This window comes from Phaethon aethereus (genome assembly GCF_964289735.1).
Source record: "Phaethon aethereus genome assembly, chromosome: 4".
NCBI classification, from domain to species: Eukaryota; Metazoa; Chordata; class Aves; order Phaethontiformes; family Phaethontidae; genus Phaethon; species Phaethon aethereus.
In genome coordinates, this window is record NC_138578.1 from 60,513,713 (window position 1) to 60,540,789 (window position 27,077).

Below are 27,077 nucleotides of genomic sequence, written 5' to 3' on the forward strand. Positions count from 1 at the left end.
TAACTTTATCACATCAGAGTCCACAGTTTTCCAAAAGTTGAAAAGGTATTTTAAAAGTTTTACCATTTAAAACAAAAGGGCCAGAAGAAATGATGTTATACAGTAGGGATTGAGCTGCTGTCTACATAATAGTATTTTTGTTAGACTGCTTTGTTGTCATGTCTGAATAATAAAATCTTCATATAACTGGTATAGCAAGTTTGCAGCTAAGGTAGGTTTTTTGCATCCCAAAACAATGGTAGTTTTTTCTCTCTCTTAAATATGTTATTTGTAGGTGCCGCTTTCTGAAGCTCTGGTGTTCAGGAAAATATGTTCTGCCAGAGTGTAGTGCTGGACAGTCCCAAAGCAGCTGTTGACATTTCATATTCACCTACCCTAGCAGAAGTGAAAAGCGAGATTATGGCGGCATACTTTTCCCTTCAGTACTCAAGAGACACAGGGCTAGACTGCCTGACCCAACATGACAGTGTCACACAAGCGTGACTTTCTAGGAGCTGTACCCAGCTATTTTCAGGGCCTGACCCACATAAGTTGGTATGCAAATGGCAACACAGACCTTTTGGAAAAATCTCTCTTTGGAGATAAAATGACACTTGGATCCACTGCTCTAAATTGTAGCCTGCAAAGCCATTATTAATTTTTTTGTGCTTTCATGAATTGTAGTAGGTGCCTACTGCTGGGCAGGTGAAAGCATTCAGTGCGGTGTGTGTGGAAGAAGGATTAGCAGAGAGGGGAACTGTGCGATCTCCCTCCATCCACATCAGTGTTGCCTTCTATGATACCTCAGGCCGTGTTGCAGAACGTGTCACACTCATATTTCTGCTGATCTGATAATGCAGATTTAGTGACTATTTGCAAGCTCTTCGCTACTTTCATTTGGCATATGAACTGGGGTTTATATGGGGTATTGTCTGGAATTCCTTATGACTGCAGTTTTTCAATCCTGTGAAAGGGTCTCAGAATTTCTCTTTTAGGATGTGTTACTGATCAACGAATGTATGCTTGAGCAACTGAAGCGTTGAAGCGCACACATAAAGTCTAGTCATGCCTTCATCTACTGGCATTTTAATCTTGCTGTACTCTTTGTATGAGTTTGGAATATAAAAGTGGAAGTCTGGAAATTCCCCGACCACAGCAACAGGGTGAAGACCTAGGAAGACCACATACTTTTCCCTTCTAGTAAAAGGAATGTAGATTCTGTCTCAGTCTGCTTTGATCATTAACAGACAATATGATCTATACCAGTTTGTTTGTATATTTTTTTCACTGTAACTGCTCCAAATTCTTTGGTTTTTGATTACAGAGAATTGGTAGCTATGATGATTCATTTTTATATTGAGCCTAGGCAAAAGGGGCCCAGTATAGCTGCAGGTCTCAGTTCTGTTTGATCACATTTATGAATGTTCTACGGCAGTTCCTAACTTTTGTATTCAGTTTGAAAGCAGTGTTTTAAAGTATTTATGTAAGAAAATATTTATAACTAAATACAAAAGAGTCACTGAACATTTAACTACTGCTTGTTTAACTTGATACTCATTACCTGTGCAGACCCTGCCAGCAAAGGTGTTGCTGCAGAAAGTCATTGAAGTGCCTAGTTGCCTTATTTTGAAAGCAGTGGTTTTCTTTTATAGCTCAAAGTGAATGAGACAGTGTTGTGTATAAGTGTGTGTAACTTCTAAGGGCCTCCAATCTTGGTGTGTTTTTTTTTTTTATTTCAATGTTTTTTGTTTTTTGTTTTTCTCCGGAACTTTTCAGAGCGTCCTCTGCATTATACAGAGAATGTACTAGAACAAGTTCTTCACTGGAGTTCACTACCAGAGCCTGGCACTGCATATCTGATAATAAAGAGATTTCTAACAGCAGACATGATAAAACTCTATAGTGGTACGTATCTTTTTTTAAAACTTAGATATTTCACATGGGGACATGAGGATGGCAATTCTTTTATAGCTGTTTCTTTGGGGCAAAGTCTCCCAGAACATCTGAATTACTACTACTTTATGACGGGTAGTGATTTACTGAGGGTTGTGCCAACTTCCTTTTAAAACATAGAAATTATGGATGTTCTTGTTTCTACAAACTATAAGCTCTCCCATTTGAACATAAAAGTATACAGAAGTTCTGTGTTCTGAAGCTGTGAAGCTTGAGACTGCTTTTTCATCCATAGTGCAGCTCTGCACAGTCCATCCACATACATACTACACTATACTGTCTGTGGACTACATATATGCATATCTTGTCTATAGAATGATTACATTATATATATAAAATGTACATTTTTATAAAATTATGTAAGTATGTTATATACAAATAATAATTTCTACTATATAATCTGATGCCTCCAAACTACAAAGCTAATTTGAATGACATAAGCAACTGAATAACTTATAGAGTATGTGGCCATTAAAAAGGATGAGGAATTAAGATCTGACACTTGAAAGGAAATACAGCTCAAATATTTAGTGGAAAAATATGATTTACAAGCTGCCCCAGTCCTATTTTGTTGTTTTGTTTTTTTTACATAATACCTGGATTTAAGTATCCCATGTAATAATATGTAGTATTTGCTTTGAGGGAAGCAGGACTTTAGATATTAAACATGTCCAAAATTAACTATACTGTTTTCAAGCAATTGAAATCCTGCATGCCATCACTGTAAAACATGTGATGGTGACACATGATGCCTGATTTAATGCCCATCTGATTTTATCTAATGACTTATTCAAATATGTAAACTTTTCCTCTCTTGCCCATACACAAAGGTATTAATCTCTCCATCTATGTATCTCTTCTGTCTTTATCTCAAGAAGTAAAAGTTATGCTGTTATGCTTATTCTTCTGAAAGCAATAACCTTCTCTCATCCTATATTCCACAAATATGAACCAACCTTAACAGGTGTGCTATTCATGACTTTTATGTTTGAGTTTCACTGTCTCTAAACGTTTCATAGCAGATAGTGAAAAGAGAGAAATGGCCTATTTCATTAAAAGCTTGATAAATGAACTCCCATCACCTCTCATCATAAGGACTGTGTGAACTGCTGCTCTGAGAAACACATAAGGATTAGGCTAGTGTTAATTCACAAAATGTAGTACTATTTAAAGGGGAGATCTGCCATTTGCCCTCCTACTTCTCTCCTAATTTCTACATCCATTTGTTCTCTCAACCCCTCACAGTAATTGTTTGCATTAATTCTATTCATTTTGACCTTAGTCTACACACACAGGCTTTTGACTGAATGTTTATGTCTACTGTTGGGTTTTTTAAATAATTAAAACCATAGTTAATAAGCTATATTGGTTTTCTTAGTGGTGTGAAGGGAAAAAATCTCTGCCATGTTGCAGACGTACAGTGTTGATCTCTGCAAATTCTACATGGCAGTCTCATGTATTACAAAATTTTTTCTTGAGACTGGAATTGTCATTTTAAGGAACTTTTTCATGGTGAACATACTTTAATTTCTAAAATGTTGCTTTTTGTGACTGGATGTTGTTATAATAAAATAATGTTTAAAATAAACACAGTTCTGTAGTAAATTCATCTCGTTAGAGTTTTTGAGTCCACTTTTAGCTTGTACATTTACTGTGAAACATTAGCAAGACTGAGGAGCAAGTTCACTAGCTTCGGCAAAACAGTGTGTATATTAAGTATAGGCTAAAATGCACAGAAAATCTGCACCATTCATCCACATTTTGTAGTTGCGGGAATCTACATGCTGTATCTATTTCTAATCTTGCATCTGTACACAGTGTGAAAACAAGTAAGCAGCTACTTCAGGACAAAAAGATACAGGGTTTTTTTAGATAAATGTCGTGCTTCCATCACTAGACAGTGTCAGAGTGAGAAAAGATACAGGATGAGGTCATTGGGGAAAGGATGCTCCCAGTGTCTAGAGGAGGAGGCAGTTGTGGTTACGTTGGAGTTCTCCATCTCAAAGAGCACAAGAAATAACTGCTGGCTTGAAGGAGGAAGGGGAGACCACCATCTTTTCAGTCTTCTTCGTTCTTTATGTGGATAATTCCTCCTCACTGAGTAGTAGGGCTGAGGCCAGACATCCAACCACTAGTTTTTGAAGTATGTATTTTAACAACTTGCCCATACAAATGGACAAGTGTGTGGATGGATGTCCTTCTCCTCCACAGCAAAATTAATAGGGCTGTGATCATAGTACATTTATCACTGAATTCCATGAATTTCCCTTGGTTCTCTGATTTATGTTACAATCTTACAGACTAAATTACGATATTCCTGACCTTTTTTCTCTTAATGTTACCTCAGAGCTTTATGTCATCAACACTTTTCTCCCTTTTCTTCCAGAGACTTCAGTGATGTTTGAAATAGTGTTGGTTCAATAGTGAGCCTAAAAAAACAACTCTATTAGCCTTGTTTCATCTTGGCAACTTATTATTGTCTTCCCTGTCACTGCAATTTTTCCCATGTTCCTTACACATAGTACATTCTCCATTTTCATAATATTATACTCATTTTGTCCATTTTAAACGAATTTCTTATGTTGTGCAATATCAAACATTGTATTGAGGTCTAGATGTATATTTCAGTTTGTCTAGAAATCAACTTTCTTTTTCAAGTTGAAGTATTAGTTTATTTGTATTGATATGTTTCAGTAAACTGGTGGTGAGTTTTCCACTTTCCTCTAGTTCTTTAGTTATTCTCCCTTGACAACTTACTCCACAGCTTTACGTGCTTGTTGCAGGAGCACCCTTTCAAGTGCTTTTCAGAAGGGCAAGGTGTGCATTATATTTTGGTCTAACAGATACTCAGTACAGCTTGGTTCTATTTCAAGACCCTTTTTCTTCTCCTTACCTGAATATTTCCCACATTAAAGTTTTATTTGTTAGAAAAACAGGAGAGAATAGATCCACTCTAAAGTGTGCATATATAGGTCCTTGAAAATTTACCAGTAAAGGGTTGTATAATTTGAGTGGGAAGTATTGATTTCTGAGAACAGGGGCTATTATTCAGACATATTCTTCAAACACAAACATCTAAACTATAGGTGGATCAATCCTGAATGGACTGAGTGCATCTAGTTCCTAGTAGTTGCAAAGTTCTAGAAAGTTTTGCATGTTTTGTAAAGTTTTTATCTGAAAAATCACTCTGATTAGGACATCTCTGGATTATTTTAGATTTACTTTATTAAATACTGGCTTCTAATTATTATCTGTAGACTATAGATAATAATTAATTAGAATATAGATAATACTATAGAACATCATCAATTTAGAGGATTTTTTTTTCCTCCTTCAGGCTTTTCTAAGATCTGTGTTAAGTATCAAGTGTTTGATAGATTTGCTGTGGTGGCAATGCTGTGAAGTTTAGAATGAGTTTTTGTCATGTAGAGAGCTATGTGCAGAAATTTAAAAAATCTTGCAATTTGATACAGATGTGGAAGTATCCTGGTACTCTGATTTTGTATCAAAGCTTGTGATTGTGTGGATAAAGATTCATATTCTATTCTGACCATGAAACAAACATTCTTATTGGCAAAGAGGGAATGCATTAGTGCTTTTTAAAAATCTGTATGTATATTTGCACTTAGAACTGAGGCAATCCAAATAACTTCTGATTTTAATGTAGAAATGTATTGATCCTGGCTTTAGATTCTATCTTGAACTCTAATGAAAATAGCGGGAAATTTTCTTTTGAGCTTTTCCTTTCACAACAAGCATGCTAATTAGAATGTAGATGGGTTTATTTGATGAAATCAGTGAAGCTTATTATCTTTTAAACTTCCATTATATTTTAAAATGTTTTTCATAGCATCAGTTTGCACTAAGATATAAAGCAAGATGGAATTAGGTTCACAATTTTTAATTATCTTCTTTTTACAAATAATTGGGGTTGGTAGGAGGAATAATTTAATTCTGACTCTTTAAACAACTGTGTTTCAGCCAGTATGAAAGATGAGATTGAGATACAACTTTTTAAGTTAGTCCCAAATTCTCTCTACACTGTACAAACAATAGTAGAATCTGACTCCGAGTTTTGAAATATAACATAGCTGTTTTTTTGTATGCATTTTAAAGTGTATTTGCATAATTGGGTGTTTGAAACTGGATATCACTCATGTACTTTTTGTACATGCACAACCATGCATCTAATGCATTAGTATATTTTTCACTACTAAATGTTGGGTTTTTTCCTAAACAGTCATGTGTGGAATAACTGTCTACAGGTTCTTTAAAAGAAGAACAAAACCCATAAATACTGAAATGCAGGTAGTTGTAAACATTGCTGTGCAATATATTTGTATTAGACCCTGCATTTTGTGTTCATTAGTGATGTTTCCTGCAAATTCTTAATTCTCCCTTGTCAACTCTCGTACTTGCTTTGTTGCATGTCAGGCAGTACTTGAAGATATTGACTGCTCATTTAGTAAAATGTCTGAAGATGGAAAAAAATACATAATTTCGATTAGTACGTTACAGCAAGTGTTGCTTCCAAAGCATGACTGTGAAATACCTCTCTTCACAAATAAAAAAAACTATGCAGACAATGAAAATTGGTCTTTTCTGTATTACTGTCTTCCCTGACCAAATGAAAATATATTTATGTTACTTTTTATTATTGATTTATTTAAAATATATTGTTTTTATTGTGTGACTATATCGTGTGCTGCTTCTTAATAATAGAATTTTTATATCAGATGCTCAAATCCTAAGTGGAATTTTAATGAAAAGAGCCAACTGAGTAGTTATATAAGGATGCTATTCTCCATACATCGCATACTCCTTTTACACCACAATTTTATTTATTATCTTGAAATTAATATATTATAAAAAAATAGTGGTATCATTCTGGGACTCCAAAACGAGTTTATACAGTATTTCCTAAATAAGTGAATGACTTGTAGGAAACATCTACACTTAGCAAAAGAAAAGAGATGATGATAGCCAAAATATGGCATAAGTAGTAAGCTTGTATTGTTTTGGGATAAAGGAATTATGAGCCCTGTTAGTACGGCTTCCTCTTCAAGGTAAAATGGTGTTGACTGGAATAGAGGAGAAGAGTTCATCTCCTGCCAGCTGCTCTCTCTTCATGCTGGCAGTCTGCTTTCAGCACTAGTTACCTCAAGGAGAAAAGAATACCTCAGAATTCTTCTTAATTCTGTTCTCTTTCATAAAGACTTCGTAAGATATAAGTAGGAAATTTTTTTTTCTTTTGTTGTTCTTTACTTTGTTAAAATGCTGTTTTGGTTTGAGTTTATATACATGAGTCATATCAGCATGGTAATTGCTGAAATTAGTGGTCAGAAATGTTTGCTATTTGAAAGTGGACTTGCTGGGAGAAGCTGATAAACTAGTTTAAAAAACCCACACATATATTGGCAGAATAGGAAAACCAAAACCATTTAAAAGTGGTGATGCAGTGATTTAAGTGTACTAGTAATACTTTTTTGTATTTTATTTAGAATTTTAAATTGGTGAGAATGTACTGAAAAATCTAGTCTCTAACACTAAAAACCTCCAATGGTTCTGGTATTTTTTTTTAAATAAAAGCTTTTTTGGTACAAAGTTAAATGGCTTATAAAGCTGACAGCAAAGTTGTGTGGGTTTTTTTTTTGTGCAGGGATTGCTTGATTTTTTTTTTGTTCTGGTTCGTTGGTTTGTGGGGGTTTTTTTTTTTCATTTTACCAAATATATGTGTGCTTCTGTGTGTTATTTTGACTCAAACAGAAAAATGTAGACAGATTCATAACAAGATCATATCTTTATGGAAAATTTTTGCCTCTCTGAAGCACAGAGATTAAATGTATCAATGTGATACTTTTGGAATTAACTACACATTCTATTCTGAAAAGATTCTTTTAATCAAAGTGTGTTTGTGGATTCTTTCTATGTTATCTTGCAAATGAAACAGAGAAGACTTTTTTCCCCCCAGTAATCAAAATCATAATGGTGTCAATATTTAATAATACCTTCTTATTAATATATATTATATTAACAAATAACATGTATTTTTAAATAATATAATTATATACTTATATATAATTAATTTTATTATTTCCAATACATAACAGTGAAATTGTAATTTTAGTCTTTTAATAAACAGTAATACTAGGAGCACGTAAAATCTAACAGCTTCTGGTGTTGTAAAATCTTCTAACAAAATGTTTTTTTATTTTCTTAATAGAGAAAAATGAGAAAGGTAGTGTGAAAGCAGGCAATCTGAAGTACAAAGAAGAACCATCGAAACTACTGTCCGGAAACAAATTTCAAGAGCGTTATTTTGTGTTACAGGAAGGAAACTTACTTCTTTATAAGGATATGAAGGTACAACAGACAAACTCTTCACTAAACTCTTAAGCACTCACTTAAGCTTTCTTTTTCATACCAAAAAGAGAAGGCAAACAGATCAACATTTCTGATATTAAATGGCAACTTCTAGAGTCTGGAGTTGAAGTACAAATTTTTATCTTACTATTTCACAGATGCTTTAGTAAAAGCAGTTTGTTTCAGTTGCTCATTTAGCTATTGTAATTACGCATTACTATAAGCTTTAAAAGATAAAAATAAACTAATGCTTAGGAATGCGTACAGCTTGTGCTGTGACTAAGTTTTTTGAACCTATTGTAGAAGGCAGTAGCAGAAGTAATATGGAACTTGTGACCTGCATACCGTTTTTTTCTTGGTGTCTCACAGAAAGCCATTAGAAATTACAAGGAACAGGGTTTTTATACCTACAATTATCATGATAGAAGAGATTATAGGAAACAATAACTCTCAATACACTTGCAAAATGTTCCCCTGCTTCCCAACAACAGTTTTCGGATGTATTGTTAGTCCTCCAAAAACTAGTATTGATAATTAGGTATACCTCAGAATCCACAGAAGCAGCAAATTTAGGCATACTGAATAGCATGATGAGTTCAATTTTAAACATTTCTCTGGAGTTTTCTTTAAAAAGTGTTTTTGGGTGTATGCAGCTTGTTATTAAAGTATAAACTAAATAATATGCATCATGAACTATGTTTTCATTTTAGTTTTTATAATTTCTGATTTAAAAACCAAAAACCTCTTAAAGTTTAAGGTGCTTTTATTTTTGCTGACTGGTGGATTTGCCCATCCAGCACATATAGATGTATACTTACTGACCTTCATAAAGTCCTTTTTTTAAAGACAGATCCATTGCTCAAGCTAATGCAAAAGAAATATTGTGTCGTCTTGTTATACTGTGGGTATAATCTTAATTAGAATGACCCCAGGATGTCAAAAATAGAGTATCATAATTTAGTGCTAAAATGCAAATTGGCACATGTGAGAATAAATTAATATGGCCATAAAACCTTAATTAGTATCTTGGAAAGAGTTTATGATAAGATTGTTGTACTACTTTATAACCTGCTTTTTTAAGCCATTCTTAATTATAAAACATTAAATTCCCCAGCTGGGGTGGAATTTTGAACAGTGTTACTTTTAAATGGCTTTACATTAGTGGTTTTTTTTAAAAAGCAAATGGAAATACCATTCTGACACAATAGTGTATATCAGTTTGTTTTATTTTCTTTTGAGAAATGTACATCTACCACTAATAATCTTGGTTTAATTTTAGTCATATTTAGAAATGAAGAGTAGGGAAGCTTGACATTGCAGATGGAAAATTGTATTTAATAAGACTGCACGTACTAATTAATTTATAAATTCTCATTAACAACACATTAAGTTTATATATGCAAGTAGGGATACATTCTGTTAAGTGTTTCTCTTGTTCAAGAGCAATTATCAAAAAAGTGAAAAGTTTCCATTATACTGTATGTTAATTAGCACAATACTGTAACTTGACTGAAATAACATACAACTTTAATGTACTGTTGTTAAGAGATAAGCTCACACGCAGACAAATGGCTTCCTTCAGGTATATTTTTGTAAGAAGTATACAGTTAACAAAATAGTATGTTTTGTAAGGATGTTTTGTCATCCTGGCAGTACCCTTGCATTTGAGTGTAAAGTTACACCAGAATACCAACCATAAAATTGTTGCATCGTTTTTTGTTTTGTTTTCTTAATTGTTTATGCCATCTCGGATACTGTCTCTCTTTTCCCACACTGGAGTGTTAGAGACTGAAGACTGTAGAGGGAGAAATTGAGAATGCAGGACAGTAAACACTATGGAGAAGCTTTATGTAGTGGGATTATAAGACTTGTTAAGTTTGGAGTTGTTTTTTTCTAAATAGAAAGCTAACACACTTGACCTGAAAATGCTAAAGGGATGTTGACGTGTTGTGATAGATGTTAATTGCGTTCTGTAGTAGAATAGTGTTCATGAGAATGTTGTTGTTTCTTTTCAGCATTTTGTCCTCCAGTCATGTTCAGTTCTCATACCTAGCGTGGGTATATGTCTTTTGTAGGTTGGCTAAAGGTAGTTTGTTCAAGATGCGACAAGGAAGGAAGGAACCTTAGGACATTGCGAGTCCAACTTCCTGTTCACAGCAGGACTAGCAGCTGAGGTCAGAACAGGTTGCTCAGGGCTTGATGCAGTTAAGTCTTGAAAACCCCTGTGGATGGAGATTGCACTATCTCTCTGGGAAGTCTGTTGCAGTACCTGACTGTCTTCATGGGAAGAAGTTTGTCCTTGTATCTTGTCATCTTCTCACAATGTAAAGACCCTCACTTGGTCGTCTTGATAACTTCCCTGTGGGTGCTGGAGGGCTGCTGCTAGGTCAGCCTCTCCTCACAGGGCAAGTGTTTCAGCCCCTAGCCAGTTTGGTGGGCCTTTGATGAACTCACTCCAGATTATTGATTCCCTTTTTTCTGTCGGGGAGGCCCAAAACTGGATGCAGGACTGCACATGCAGGACTGCACATGCAGTCTCACAAGTGCTGAGGAGAGGGGGAAAATCACTCTCCTCATCCTACCAGCTGTGCTTCTGCTAACACAGCCCAGGAGACTTTCTTTGCTGCCCAGGACACACTGCTGGCTTATGCCTAGCTTGCCATCTACCAGCACCTCCACATCCTCCTCAGCAGAGCTGCTCCCCAGTCTGTGTCATTGCAGGGTTTTTTTTTCTTTCCCTGGTGCAGCACTTGGTGTTATATCATTGTTGAATTTCATAACATTCCTGTTGGCCTATTTCTTTGGCCTGTATAGGACCCTCTGGAAGTCAGCCCTGCCCCCAAGCATATTGACTCGTCCTCTGGGTCATTGTGCAAACCCGATGATTGACTCCTCCAGGTCATTGATGAAGATGTTAAAAGGGACGGGTCCCAGGATAGACCCCTGCAGTACTCCCCTTGTCATAGGTCCGCAGTTAGAGTATGTCTGATTAACTGTCACCCTCTGAATCTGATCATGCAACTAGCTTTTTACTGATATAGACATCCACCCATCCAGGCCGTAACATCCCAGCTTGTGTAGAAGAATATTGTGAGAGACTGTGAGAAGCCTTGAGGTAAATGACATCCACCACTGCCCCCTCATCCACAAATCCAGCCATTTTATTTAGAAATCAATCATGTCGGTCATGCTGCGTGCTCCCAGTAGCACCTTCTCTTCCATGTGCTTAGAAACATGCTCCAAGAAAACTTAGTCCAGGATTTCCCTGAAATGGGACTGAAAGGATGTTGGCAGGCAACTAGTTCTTCCAGTCATCTTTTCAGCTGTTATTGAGGGTGTATGCAATGTTTTCCTTTTTCCAGTTACCAGCACTTGCCCCTTATCTCTGACACTTTCAAGATGACACATAACAACATCTCAAGGATGTCAGCCAGCACATTCAGAAGCCTTGGATGCAGCCTATCTGATCCACTGGAGATGCATGACTTAAATTCTCTCAAGTCTTTCCTGACTTGATCCAGTGTTCGTCTAGTGCAGTCATTATTCTCCTCCTTGAATCCTGTCTTGTAAGCATAGAGAATCACAGAATCATTAAGGTTGGAAAAGACCTTTAAGATCATCAAGTCCAACCATCAACCCAACACCACCATGCCCACTAAGCCATATCCTGAAGTGACACGTCCACATGTTTTTTGAATACTTCCCAGTGATAGTGACTCCACCTGCCTGGACATCCTGTTCCGATGTTTGACCACTCTCTCAGTAAAGAAATTTTTGCTAATAGGGAGTCTCAACCTCCTCTGCCGCAACTTGAGGCCACTTCCTCTCATCCTATCGCTGGTTACTTGGGAAAAGAGACCAACACCCACCTCACCACAACCCCCTTTCAGGTAGTTGTAGAGAGCGATAAGGTCTCCCCTCAGCCTCCTCTTCTCCAGACTAAAAAATCCCAGCTCCCTCAGCCGCTCCTTATCAGACTTGTGCTCCAGATCCCTCACCAGCTTTGTTGCCCTTCTCTGGACATGCTCCAGCACCTCAATGTCCTTCTTGTAGTGAGGGGCCCAAAACTGAACACAGTATTCAAGGAGCGGTGAATTGTACCACTACATATTCATGATTACAGTTGTGTTACAGTTTTGTGACTTCACATGGACCTCAAATTCTTAATTAGTCTGCTTCCAATGATGGAGACTGGCACACTTTTTTACCCTCTTTCTTTCCCATTAACAATCTTAATGATCTGTTAGAAAAGAGGGGTGCAGCCCATGAAAGAAGCCTAGCTGTGAAGATAGTCATGTGTGGTTTTTTTTTTTTGCACATTCCTGATACAATAATTCACATGTTATTTGCAGGCTAGCAAACCTGAAAAAGTGTTGCCTGTCAATTCCCTGAAGCTTTATCTTGGAGTGAAAAAGAAAATGAAGCCACCAACAAGGTAAGAAGAGAAAAGATAGTAAGCTAAACACTGTGTAGTATGGTACTTCTAGTATTGTCAAGAATGGGGAACATAAAACATTGCGGAACAAGGAGAAGTCAAGAAGCCAACTGAAGTATGCTGAATTAAATTACCCTCTACAATATTAATTGTTCTGTTTCTATCTCTGGTTTTGTGTTCCATGTTAACTCTTCTTTGCTAGGAAATTACTTTATTGATTGGCTTTTCTTAATCTTAAGTGTATTATCTCTTGTGGATATGCTTTCTGCTTGCTTACTTCGTTTTGTAGTATGTCCCCTGCATTGGTGGACATGCTTTCTTTGCACCAAGAAAAAACAGAGAAGAGAAAACCAACTAGTCGTGGCCTTTAGTGACAATCCCTGTTGTTCAGTAGAGGATTTTCCTTTTCAGGATCCTTGTTACTTTGATATTTTTTCTAGCTGAACACTACAGTGCCCTTTACAAATATCAGTGACTATGTCTCTGGAAGAGAGCAGTGAAAAATGACACCTGTTTTTCTCAGATGTTTCCAGTACTTGTTTGGTCAAAACTTTGAGACACGGAGACAATGCACATAGGATCCTATCCCAAGGGGATTCTAAGATGGCTGCAGCCTTTAAGCAGATCTACTTGAACTTTTCCTTTACAGTTGGCACATCAAAACACCCCAAAAAGATCTATACATTTCAAAGCTTATTTGTACTAGAGAAAAAGTTGGTGGCTTGGTTTTGGGGTTGTTTTCGTTCTTTTGGAGTGGGCTTGGTTTTTGGTTTTGTTTCTTGTTTTTGGTTTTTTTTGAGTTAAGAATAGAATGAGTAGAAGATTAGTCTGAAATAGGAGTAAAAACATTATGTAAACGAGTCTTCACAGGTAGAGATTCCTTGAGATTTATTTTCAGTCTACTTTCAAAACCAGACTTTGCAAAGTCTCTTCTGGATCTCCAGGAGTCTCTGTGTTTCTATTTCTGTTCTGACCTCAGAAGCTTCATTGTACCTATTCCCTTTTTTTTTCCCCAGCAATTTTTAAATCTCTGTAAACTCTTGTGATTCCTTATGTTTGTAGTGCAAGCATACCCCTCTTCCCTCTGTGACTTCCACACTGCAGTGGACCCTTTGCTGGGCAACATTTTAGCAGTTTTACTTCCAGCAGCTTTCAGAAAGTACAGCCACAGCCAAAATGAGACAAGTAGTTAGCCGTCATCTGCGAGGCTTGGACCTTTTGTCCAGAACAGAATGTTCATTACCTGTGAATCAACTGTGACAAAATGACCAAAATCCATCATCAAACCCACAATTTCTCTAGTTTTGCAGTACACATTTAAACTTCCTGATTTTTTTTTTCCACTTAAAAGCACTATATAAAGGTAATGGCTCTGCAGTTTGAGGAATATGTCCCTGTCTTAAGTTTCTGGAACTAATTTTTAAAAATTTTGTTTGTTTCAGCTGGGGACTTGCAGTATTTTCTGAAAAACACCAGTGGTAGGTAAACATGGAACTCAGGATTGGTTTAATATTTTAATAATATCAGTGTTTAATATTTGTTGAAATGTTCAATTTCAAAATAAGAATGCTTAAAAACTAATGGGCATTATTTTGTTTGCATGCTGACTTTTTGCTATGTTTTCTCACTTAAATAAAGTCTTAATTCATATGTTTTGGTGGTCTCGGGATTAGGTGTCTTGTCTCCCTTCTGTGGCATAAAGCAAATGATTTTCATAAATTTAGAATGGTAGATTTTAAACCTATGCACATGCTTTAAATGAAACACATGCATTGTCTTCAAAGTAGGGTAAAGTGATAATTTTAAGTATTTCTATTTCCCTATCTTTTTATGGGACTCTCGATAATAAATATAGACAGCATTCATAAATGAATGTAAGCACTGTTTGACGTTCTTTAGAAGCCCATTCTTTAATATGTTTAACTGTAACGGGTTTTTGTTCTTTTTATGGTTAATTATATATTGCGTTCTAGGTATATATGTTGTGATGGACAAGATGCGCAGATGGAGTGGATGATCAGCATTTTTACTGCACAGGTACTAATGGATTCAAAGAAATGTAACTTTTGCTGCTGTTATGAAAATCATGTTAAACAATTATAGGTATGCGTTATGGATCTGTTATAGATAAAGTTGCAATGCCGTTAAAGTTTCTGGAATACTCAATGTAATAAAACTGCAAAAAGGTGGATCTCAGTCTATGAAGACTATTATTTATAAAGTCATTTTCATATTAAAGCTCAGTGCTTTGAGAATAAGAACATCATTACATTCTGGCTGGTTTTTTCCTGCTGTGTTGTAGAGAAGCTGGTTAAAGACAGACAACTTATTTCCTTTGCAGTAATAAACCTCTTCTGGGTGAAATTCTGGCCATTGACCTAACGGGTGTGTCTATGTGCCTGACTGCTATTTCTCTGCTCACTGATTTGGGTGCTGCATGCAAAGTAGTCATGAAAGAAGGGTGTCCTCTTTAAAAACATAGTGGTATGTACTAGCCCTGTTGAAGAGCAGCGTCAATACAGCTGTATCTCTCCAGTATCCATGTTAGCTTAGTTAACACTGACAATTCATTGTGATGGATAGGCATTATCTTAAATTATGTAATCTTCTCCTTGCTACTATGCTGTAAGGAGGCTGTACATTTGAGTGCCATATAACACACCTTGCAAATAGAGTTTAATATTTACATTGGAGGAAGCGGGAGTAAGAGAGATGGGAAGAATTCAACATGACAGGAGACTGGAACACAGTTTAAGATTTTACAAAGATTTTGTATTTATGTCAGATATTTCTTGTCTTTGCCATGATGTTCAAAGAACTTTGGGGAATATCACTGTGAATAAACATCACTAGATTTATGATTACCTGTGAGCTTTAGGTATTACATAAAGTGGACTAGGCACAACATCATTGCAACACATACTTCTTAGAGGCTTTCTAAACCAGAATCTGACCTTCAGAGATAGTAGTGCTAGAAGTATAATGCATGCATTGTAAGTAAGACTTCCAAATTTTTGTCTTATTCAGCTTCTTTAACTGAAGTAACTATTGTAGTTTCTATGGAAACAGCCACCAGTCCTGGCATACACCTCATGGGCATAACGTAAGCGGTGTCACGACAAATAGGCTCAGAGGTTATTGACGTAGGCTACTTAGAAATAACTGATACAAGCTTGGTAACTGCTGAAGTCCTTTTGATGTAAGAGGGGCAATCTATTAGGATTCCGATGAGCTAGAGTGGAATGTAGAACATTCCTCTGACAACATAGATAAAAAACGGAGAGACACTGCTCAATGTTCAGGATATTTTTTCTAACAAAAAAATAAAAATAATTTAACATGCATTTAAAAAAAATGCTGTGAATCAATACTATTGTTTTTAAAAAACTTTATTCCAATGAACAAACAGTCCAATGAATTAGCAGTACTAATGAGCTACATTAGGAGAGGTTTTTGGTTTTGTTTTGGTTTTGTGCGGTTTGTTGTTTCTTTTAATTAGCATTCTGGACATCAGTAAAATCGTCGGTCTTTGAATTACATGAGAAATTAGGGGCTAACGATGCAGACTTGCTGTATTGTTCTTATTATAATCTACTGCTTTAAATATAATTTAAAGTGAAAATCTCCCTGAGAATGCAGCAGCTCATGTTGCTAAAGCTTACTATAAGATCTCCAAATGTTTTGTATCATGCAGCAGCAGACAATTATCACATTATCCCATTTCAAAACCAGAAAACTGGTAAATGTCAACTGAGGTTATTTCCAGTTAGAATTTTCAAATTGAGGCCATCTTTAGGGAAGATAGCTTGTCTTTTACCTTATCTGTTATCACAGTATTTGAACACCTTTATGTTCGACTTCAGGCAGCACATCTTATTTGTCAGTGGAATAGCTTAGATTACAAATTGAAAAATGCTGTAAAGTAGGTTTTGAAGTGTTAAGACATTGACATTTAGTGACCCAGTGCAATTAGGAGGGAGATAAATCTATGTTACTGTGTTCCTCAGTGCTTGAGCAGAATAAGACTTTATTGGTAATTAATATCAGTAAGATAGTAGTACTATCTTTTTTTTTCTACCCATTCTCTGATAATATTTACTCCTGTAGTATAAATAGTGCAGGGAATATAAATAGCAAAGTGTAGTTACCACTGTAATCTCGTAACAAGAGTACTTTTGGTACAGAAAACCAAGCTAGCCCAGAGGTTATTAATCTTGTACTTCTAGCTGGTAAATATTAAGAGGGTTTGAAGGAGGACCATTGTTCCTTTCATTTCTACATAGAATCATCTTGAAATGTATGGCTGAAACTTGATTCTTGAATTCTGTAATAGTTTTTTACAAAATCACTTAATAGCATACATAGCATACAGTTGGAAGTAATTAATTGATATGAAGATGGACACAATAATATTCTTCCAGTTCCATTGCCTTTGATTACCTAGAGAACCGTTATATTACCATGAGGTGCAGTTGAGCAGATAGGACAAAACTATGAATAAATACATTTATTACGTGCCCTAATGCATTGCTAGTATTTCTGATGTACTTTCCCAGAGTTCTATTTTAAGAAATGTTACAGACATAAAAGGGAAATCAGGCTGCTTAACTGACAAGTGAGGGTTTCCTTAAGCTTGCTGAGAGTTAAGGGAGGCAGTTTCCTTCAGAAGCTGACTTAATGTTTCTTAGTCACTTTCTGAACTGCATCTTTTTCTTGTGTCTCGGTCCACAATAAGCTGATTTTGGTTGGCAAGACCTGCTCTTTCAGGTAACACCTTCTCAATGTTTCTTTGGGAGATAATGTTCTTAGTGTTTACTGAGGAGAACTCTTACAGCAGACTCTAATATCATGCTGGTCAGCACCATGGCTGAGAAGTTTTTACTGCATAAAGTTGTGAATCTATAAAATACTTTTTCTAAATTTGGAATTGGGGCTTCTGATTTCTAGGCTGCTATTCTAAGTCAATAATCACTGATACTGATGGCTTTTTAATAGTTGAGGCCACTTCCTCTCGTCCTATTGCTAGTTACTTGGGAGAAGAGACCAACACCCACCTCACGACAACCCCCTTTCAGGTAGTTGTAGAGAACAATGAGGTCTCCCCTCAGCCTCCTCTTCTCCAGACTGAACAACCCCAGCTGCCTCAGCTGCTCCTCATAAGGCTTGTGCTCCAGCCCCCTCACCAGCTTCGTTGCCCTTCTCTGGACATGCTCAAGCACCTCAACATCCTTCTTGTAGTGAGGGGCCCAAAACTGAACACAGGATTCAAGGTGCGGCCTCACCAGCGCCGAGTACAGGGGCACGATCACTTTCCTACTCCTGCTGGCCACACTATTGCTGATACAGGCCAGGATGCTCTTGGCCTTCTTGGCCACCCGGGCACACTGCCGGCTCATATTTAGCCGGCTGTCAACCAGCACCCCCAGGTCTTTTTCTGCTGGGCAGCTCTCCTGCCACTCCTCCCCAAGCCTGTAGCGTTGCCTGGGGTGGTTGTGACCCGAGTGCTGGGACTCAGTCACTGCTGGCAATGGACTTGGCATTTGGCCTCATTCAACCTCATACAGCTGACCTCATGTCAGTTTCTCAGTTAATGATTTTTTTTTTTCATTCCCTTCTCTTCCCAGTCATGTCTCTCACTGAGAACGAAGCTTCACACTTTGGCGTTCTCCCCAAAACTGGCCTGTTTCAGTAGAGCTAAAACAAAATCTATTATTCAAGCCAGATCTGTTTATTTGTAGATTGGGTTTTTTTTTTTTTTGGAGTAGACAGAATGTCAAGCCATTTCCTTTTGGATAACACATGTTGTTATTGTAGGTTAAGCAATGATTTTTTCTGCTAAATTATTAATATAAATTTTGAAATGCTTGTTTTCAAATTGGGGTAATTTTACTTTATTTCAGAAGCTTTTGTTGGGACTCCTGAAAGCATGCTTATGTGGAACTTTGAAATTGTGTCTTGATGATATTTTCTGTTGTTAGAAGATAATTGGAATAACAATATGGAGGGAAGATGTTTGATACATGAAAATTTTATGGAGACACTTTGGTTCTGTTCACTCAGTATTGTGCAGCACTTACAAAATATTAACATAATTTTAAGCACCGTATTGTTTCCCCACAAGAGGAGGGCATGGCTTTTTCCAAGAGTTTTACATACAAAAGAATGTTGTGTGTTTATGAAATTCCACACCAAAATAAGGAATTGTTTTGTTCTTCAGCATGCAGATATATGGCCACCTGCTGGAAAAGCAAGAAAACAGTCTATAACTAAAAGTCCAAAGATCGGAGGCTTACCACTAATTCCCATTCATCAGGAGAACACCTGTAAAATCAGAGGGAGTACAGAAGTAAGTGCAGCTTAAACTTGGTGTGTATAACTTCTAACCACAACGCTGTACTTTTAAGAAGTCCAGTATTAATGAACTCTCTAGAGCTGGATACTATAAAATGTAGATGCTCTTATTATCAGTGTCCTTTTCATTGCTTTGTCATTAAAGGAACAGTTAGGACAATTTAAGGTAAAAAAATGTGACCTAAACTTGTGTCACCTCTTTGTTCAGTAAATCAATAGTGGATTTTTATTTGAGTTTGGCATTTTTTTGAGCAATGATTGTTCATTAGACATAAATAGGACTTTGACCTGGAAATCTTAGACATAAATAGGACTTTGACCTGGAAATCTAATGCATATTACAGTGCAGTTTATAACGGTTTTATTTTAATAAGGTCCTTGAAAACTGTCCTGTATATGTATTCTACGATATCTTTTCTTCTGTCTAAAATAACTGCACTGTTTTAGTTATCTGCTCTGTGAATGTAATGGAAAAGCTCTGATGGAAGTAACTGTGATACATTTAAGTTGTAATAATATTAGTCTCAAAGAAGAACAAGAGGGTTTTGTTACAACTCTTTGCAGAGACTGGACTGTGTCACTACCTTACGTGCACTAGTGATACGTCTCAACTATATCATATTAGCTTGAGATGAATTTCTGGTATCCACATAGAGATACTGATGCCTGTGGGGAGGACTTACTGGCCTCACTTCCAGCTGAGAAGCAGCGGTAGTTGTGGATGCACTGTTCTGCTTGGGAAAAATAGTGGTAACTAATCCGAATGCAGCAGAAACTAAGTGTTGAAACAAAACAGATTGGTGTGTTGACTGTACGCAGTCTTATTTCTTGTATGTTTTGGAAGATTTTGAAGGGAGGTAGATAATATGGCATGTGTTACCTCCACTTACAGAGACAGTGGTTCAGGTACAGACTGGAGAAGCTGACTCAGTACCATAGCAAACCAAAAGCAAAGGTGGTAGTAGTAGTGCTTTATCTAAAAGGCGACTCCATCTTTTTTTATTATGCTTTCTTCAGGCATTTCTGCTCTGCCTTACCAAATGAGTAATGCAGTTATGTTTTTCCTATTTTGTTCAATTTGTCCTTTTGTTTTAACCTTCTCTCAGAATGTATTTTTGCAATTCTTTGGTAAGTTCCTTCTAATGTTTGCATTTTTAAATTTTTTTTGATGAAATAGATCATAGGTCTTTTCATTGAAAAAACTTCATAACCCTTAGATATGTTTCTTACCTGTCCTTTGTGCAGGTACAGTTGAGATCTCTAATACATTCTTTGAGATGGCTACAAATTCAGACATTCTAGGGTAAAGGTTTTGGATTTTGCGCTTTCATGATTTAAAATCCTTAATACTGTATAGTACTAGAATTATTCCTTTTACTATTTTTGTTTTTAATATGCTTCATTTGGAAGGACTCTAATGTTTTGTACACTGTGACTTAGAGAAAGTCCGCATTTAAACTTAAAAATAGAAGATCACAGTCTTCATTATTTGTGCTATGAATAGACCTAGGAAAGTTTTATGCGCAGGGTATTTGCCTGCTTTAGGAAGTTTAACACAAAATTATATAATGGAACATAAAAACTAACACTTTTTTTTACATGGAAAGCCCAAACTGGAATGAACAGTAAAATAGTGGTGGAAAGTAAGTGTATGATATGGTTTATTAAGGAGAAATATTGTACAGCAGTGTAGTCAGTAAAGCAATAGAAATCCATTTGGAGACCATGCCTCCAGTCTTTCCATGGATTTGTAGTACTCCTCCAATAAGCAAAAATATCTCCATTTTAAAGCATTGGAGATTAATAACAGGAGCAAGCATTTTCTGAAAGCTGTAGGTTTATAAAAAATGGAGGCCTGTTTACAGATCAATGTGTAAACTTGTAGTAGAAATCTGGTCAAAGTTATCTTCATATAAGCAGGAAAAGAGACTGAAAGTTTTCCAAGCAGTGAAAAAAATGACGTCTTTGTGACGTGGAGATGAGTGGGGGGAAAAAACCCCAAACTCAGAGATACCCAGAAACCAACAAGTTTAATGTTCTGTGCTAAAAAGTCTATATTGAAAGTCGTCTTTCTTCCCGTTATCGGAAGTAGTTTTATTGTGTGCTAGTTTTATTGTATAACTAAAAATCCTTCTAATAACAAATAAAATCCTAAGATCTCCATTATTTCTGTACCACTTGTTGCATACGTGGATAGTGCATTTAAAATATGCATATTTCTCATACAGAATCGCTTAATTGAAATATAAATACATTGTTGTATATCTGCAGTGAGGCTGTAATTCATTTCAAAATATGGGAAGATTGAGGAATGAGGAAATACCTTCCCTTTCTTCCAAGGCATGGTCAAATACCATACTGACTTATAATAGGTTATAAGTTTGTACCATTTCGAAAAGAGCAGTATGTCATGGGGATAGTGGAGGATGCATATAGAGTTACTCCATATTTTTTTGCTGGTCATGTGCAGAAAAATAAAAAAGATAAGTTGTACATATTATTATCAATATATTCACCAATTACTTCATTAAGGGGCTGAGGTTTAGAGGCAAACAGCTGCTTCTAACATGAAATTATTGGTTTTTACATTAGGTGTAATTTATAGCATGTGACTAACAATGGGCAGTGGATCAAATACTAAGAAATAATATTATTAAGAAATTTTATGTGGTGGTTTTGTTCTCACATCATTTGGATATGTTATTTATAAAGGAAACTGTTTATAACAGTAACTGTTAGTGCTCTAGTTTAAACAACAGAATTTGGCTCCATCAATTTAATATTCTTAGAATGCAAATATCTGGGAATTAGGTTTCCTGTATATACTGAATCTAATTTAAATGCTCAGAATGTTGAGGAGTAGTCTAAGGGGCTACATGAAAACATACAAGACTGTTTCAGAGAAGCAGGCAACGTTTAAATTTGAGTGCTGTATTTGATCTGTTCCTACTTTCATTATATAAAGGGCTCCTGCTATACCCAGTTTAGCAGGAGAACGATACTGATTTCAGAAGTGTAGTTAGGATTTTTCTTCTCAAAAGATGCAAAATGGAAACATGACGTCAAAAATTCTGTAAATAGAAGATTGTTGCTCCTGACTGAATTTCATGAGTAATTCTTACCTTAGTTTGCTGAGTAACAGTGAATAGCTTGGAGTGTGTTACTGTGTTTTCTGAAAGGTACTGCATGACAATTTTCATTTCACATATTGCGTGTATATTATCACAGATAGACCTTTTATTATTATTTAATTAATTGAACATGAATGACTGGTGATAATCTCACTGTTGTTCATGCAAGAACATTGTTTTCAATGAAAAGAAAATATTTTAAATGGAAAATCATAGCTTTTTCAGATATTTGGCAGAACAGATCTCCTCATTGGAACAGTTCCTCAGTTGCCTTGAACTTTTCTTTCACTGAATATAGCTGAACATGTTAAATATTAAGATGCTTCTTGCTGGCTTAGGTAATAGCAGGAGATTCTAAACTGATAGCAGTTGTTACTGATGGCAGTAGAATTTAAAAGTCTTCAGGCAAGCTAAAATCTGCTCCACAGCACACACCAGTGGTAAACCATGCAGCAGTATGAACTGTCATGTGCATTGCTGTTCTGGGATTGATTTTTTTTTTTTTTTTTGCATGTTATGGCCAATGGTGCTTTGTTATTAATGGGTAGTTTTCATTCATGTTGAACACAAATAGAAATACCAACCTTCTTAATGCTGAGTGATACCAATAAAATAACCCCTTTATCTGCTCTTCTAAAAATTGTGATTTATGTCATCCAAATGTTTGTTTCTCTTATTATTGAACAGATGCTAACTCAGGTGAAATTTCAAAAAACTGCACAAATTTAGACTTTGTTTTATAGCTTAGATCTCTTCAATGTAAACTCATTCAATATTTACTGGTTTTTCTTCCTACACAGCAACTAATTTGCTGCATCAACACACATTTTTGTAATGGGCTTATGTTTGCTGTCCTCATGAAGAAGGAAATGTCACAGTAAAACATAAGGCAAATAAGAATGGTAGAGGAGTTTACTGTATTCTGTCTGCTCAGCTGGTGTGGCAGTAAGCAGATTATTTATTTTGTGCAAGAGCCTTACAGTTCTTGAAGAAAATGAGGTCTTGGAATGCTTCTTTCATTTATGACATCTTTGTTGACTGCTAGAAGATGCTCAAAGCTGAGGGAGACTTTGATTCTCTTTGTCTTTCCTGTGTGGTACTTGTTCAGTTTGGCTGGCTTTTTATGGAGGTCTTCAACCATAGCATACGAGCAAACTGTCTCATGGAATCTTGATACCTCCTATATGTTAAAGCAAACATTAAAAAATATTCAAACACTAGAGAGGAGCTAGTTTAGTTACACCTACATGAGTGTTCTACTTAGGCTCAGGAGTGCAGTTTAGGAGCAACTCTTCCAGTAGTTACCACTGTGTTTTGTTTCGTATTGTGGAGTCATTCTGGAGCTTGCTTGCTTTCAGACGAAACTGAAGTTGAAGATGTTCTGCAGGAGCACATCTAATGCACTGCAGCCAAAAATAGGTCTTCTGCCAGTAGGACAAAGCTAAAGCTAGTTTGAAAGGTATTTAAAAAAAAAAAAAGGCAACAGCCCTCAGATAGCATTAGCATGGATGGCTGGTTCTTAGCACTTTTTCTTTCACTGTACAGATGTGTTCCTAATGGGCCACATCAGTTTGTGAATTTAGATGCAGCATTTGATTTACCTTTCCTTGTCTACAGCTTAAGAAATTGAAAACAGTCCACCAATACGGAATAGTTGCATTGCCATCAGTTTGTTGTTTTATCTGAGTTCCCAGTACTTAAAATTGCTAGCCAAAATTTGAAAAAGCAGTCTTCATAATTTACCAGGTAGTACTGAATAGCTGCTGAAAATGTTCATGTGATCACTTAAAATTATCTTTTGTACATTCATGTAGCTATCAAAATGGCAACATTCTCAGTTGTATTTGTTCAGTTCAAGAATTCTGAGTGTTTAAGAATATATGGATCTGCTGTAAAACATTAAAATTTAGTCTACTGTGGTAACATGAAAAAATCAAATTGTGAATATATGAAAATGAATGTCTTGATTGTCATGGTACATTTAATTGAAAGATTTATGTAATTTTCAGAAGTATCACTAATTGAGAAAATATGCTCACTATAAAAATGCTTACTAAATGATAGCACAAATTGTGCTGTTCAAAACTATTAACTGTGCTGTCTCAGCTCTTGAGTAAAATTGATTTTTCTTCTAAACTGTTATGTGAAAATAGCAAGCAAAATTTGCAATGTAAATATTATTTATTATTGTGTGAATGTGAATGCTTTTATTTCTCTTTGTTTGTTTGCTCAGAATATAGAACCACAATCTGTGAAACCAAAATTTGGTGAGCATCATGAAAACGACTTTCTGGAGGAAAGAAAAAACTTGAAAGAAAAAGCATCTATTGTGGCACAATGTTTGGAACGGAAGGAGGAGAAAGTGCGAAATCATGCAAAAACACATTGGAGCTCGATCTCTGTTGAGGATGGAAGTGCAGGGATGACTGACCTACACCAAAGACCACTTAAGGCACTGAAAAAAAATAAGAACAAAACAAACAAAACTACTTTGGAATTAGATAACAAATTGCCATCAAATGTGATTCAGGAACTAAATACAGTGCTGCAGAAGAACAGAGCACTTCACGATGAAACCTCCAGCTGATTTCCTGAGTCTGAAGTTTAATATACATATATATACACATACATAACACATATGTATATACATATATATGTGTGTATGTGTGTTTTCTGGGCAAAAGTAGTCTTTTTTGATGTGTGTAGTTTGTACAGTGCAGAGGAAATATAATTTTTTTATATTGCAGCTGTTGATTTTCTATATACATATGCCACATACTATAATTTAAGATTGAACTGGAAGAACTGATTATGTAAAACTCTTGAAATTTGGAAGTTTTCTTGTGAAGTGCAATGACACCAGGGTTTTGTCAATTATTTTTTAATTGAAGATTTTGTTTGATATAATAATTCTAAGCACTATCAAAAGCTTTTGCTCTGTCTATTCTCTGTATCATCTTGTAAGTACTGGAGAGATGTTTTGGGAAGGAAGACAAGGTATACACTGAAATTCAACCTGTTGGCCTGCTATATTTTTAATTGTCTAACATAAAAATTAGTAACATCTGCTTTGAAAAGTGATTTTTGCATGTTTTTGGGTTTTTTTTTTATTTAAGAATAAAATTAGTATCTGCTTCCATAGATTTGTCCTCTGACAGAGCAGCATGTGAAAGAATCAAAAGGGAGAGGTATGTAGTAGATAAGACAGTGTATTATTTCTTGTAACTCAAAACTGTGTCTGTATCGTGTACATCTGATTATGACATCTAAGCAATGAGAGAGAATACTGCAGATGACAAAAAGAAGTCTTCAAAGCAACATCTAACTTAAAAGGCTATATGAACTGGAAGAGTAGCATCATCTCTTTTTGCTTAACAGGCTGAAGTAATTTTATTAGCAGACCTTGGTTAGCTCAGGGTGACAAAGGCTGACTTTTCTATCACTGGATAGAGCTTGCTTGGTGCTGGCAAAGCTGCTGGCATCTGATTAATATTTAATAGTCACATAAGAAATTTCCTTAAGAAAAAATGGTCCCCGCACAAACATATCTATCAGAAGGGTACTAACCCACATCAGGACAACGGTGAACAGTACACTGTTTGCAGGGACTAGGAAATGCTTGGGCTACAACTGTAGTGCGGCGGCTCTTCTGAGTGTGAGGAGAGGTCCCAAGGTTGGGACAACAGCCTCATTTTCTGCATTCTGAGTATGTAGGTAGCAGTTCCTGAAGACACATGATGTAGTACCCTGCAGCTACTTTGGTTTTTAAGCCCCGAGTTCCTTAAATTTAAAAATTGGAATCTGGCTTCAAAACAAAACCTGTGTGAGCAATGAAATTACCTGGTTTTCTTCAGTTGTTTTGTGGATCTCACTTTCACTTATCCCATGGGATTGCCTCTTTCCTCCCTCGTGGCATATCCCAGTTTTTACTTGGTCCCATAACAGCTGGATAGGCAAAAGGCACTGCTGTGCTGAGGCTGTTTCCAGGTGCTGCAGATCCTGGTTAAGCAGCAGGACCAACAGAGCAGAGAGCTAATGAGCTCACACTGCACCTTTGCTTCAGGGGAGGCGTTAATGACAACATCTGCTTTGTTTTGCTGCTGCCTCTTTTGCAGTCTGGTTAGTCACTCTGCCCCAGGTTTTCACCAGCCTTTTAAGAACTTACTGATGCTGTTAGTGTTCCTCGAGTTTGATTGGAATGGGCCAGACCTCTTAGGGTAGAAGAGAGAATTTTAAACTATTTCTTGTTTATTGGAAATTGTTTTAAATAGACTCTTAATTCCTTAAAATTTCAGAGGAAAAACTCAATGTAATCAGTGTCAAAGACACTTGATTTTTATTAATGGATAGTTTTGAGGATGCTTTATGTTGCTACTGAATTTCTTCCCATACAGAAGCAGTATGTTCACTTATGTCCTCTTCTATTTTTGGTAGTCACGGGTGCCGTAACCTTTCTCACATCATTTACTTCTATTCTTGATTGTATTGAGCAGCTTAATTGGAAAAATAATTTGTTTGATTGAAGAAATTAGACGAATGACTCTAATAATGTGTCTGGCAACTCTGCTAGGAAGTACAGGGAAAATAAGATGAAACTCAAATACTTTGGTATTTATTCGTCTGGAAAGTAGCACTGACAAAGCAAGTTTAGTCTTTCCAGCTTTGCACTTACCATATTTGACCAGTTGTTAAATCTGAAACAAGTTTGTAGATTTTAATTTTCCCAGTGCACTATTGACTGTTTTGCTACCTTTAATTTGTAATTGAGCCTCTTCTAATCATTGAGGCCCCGGCTCAAGAAAGCATATAAGCCTGAACTTAAATTGTATTGACTAAAGCCTGTGCTTAATGTTAATAAGCACATT

General features: G+C 36.1%; 1 protein-coding gene across 1 annotated transcript in view; it reads left to right on the forward strand.

Moving 5' to 3' along the window:
• The window catches only part of ARAP2 (ArfGAP with RhoGAP domain, ankyrin repeat and PH domain 2), a gene marked incomplete at both ends in the record, with an annotated part of 122,703 nt that extends 97,904 nt beyond the window's left edge, over positions 1-24,799 (forward strand). Inside the window, 7 exons of the mRNA XM_081999433.1 lie at positions 1,756-1,884; positions 8,156-8,295; positions 12,648-12,730; positions 14,173-14,208; positions 14,704-14,767; positions 18,948-19,076; positions 24,446-24,799. Of these exons, the coding sequence (XP_081855559.1) occupies positions 1,756-1,884; positions 8,156-8,295; positions 12,648-12,730; positions 14,173-14,208; positions 14,704-14,767; positions 18,948-19,076; positions 24,446-24,799 (935 nt within the window). The remainder of the gene's footprint in view (positions 1-1,755; positions 1,885-8,155; positions 8,296-12,647; positions 12,731-14,172; positions 14,209-14,703; positions 14,768-18,947; positions 19,077-24,445) is intronic.
• Positions 24,800-27,077: the final 2,278 nt, after the last annotated feature.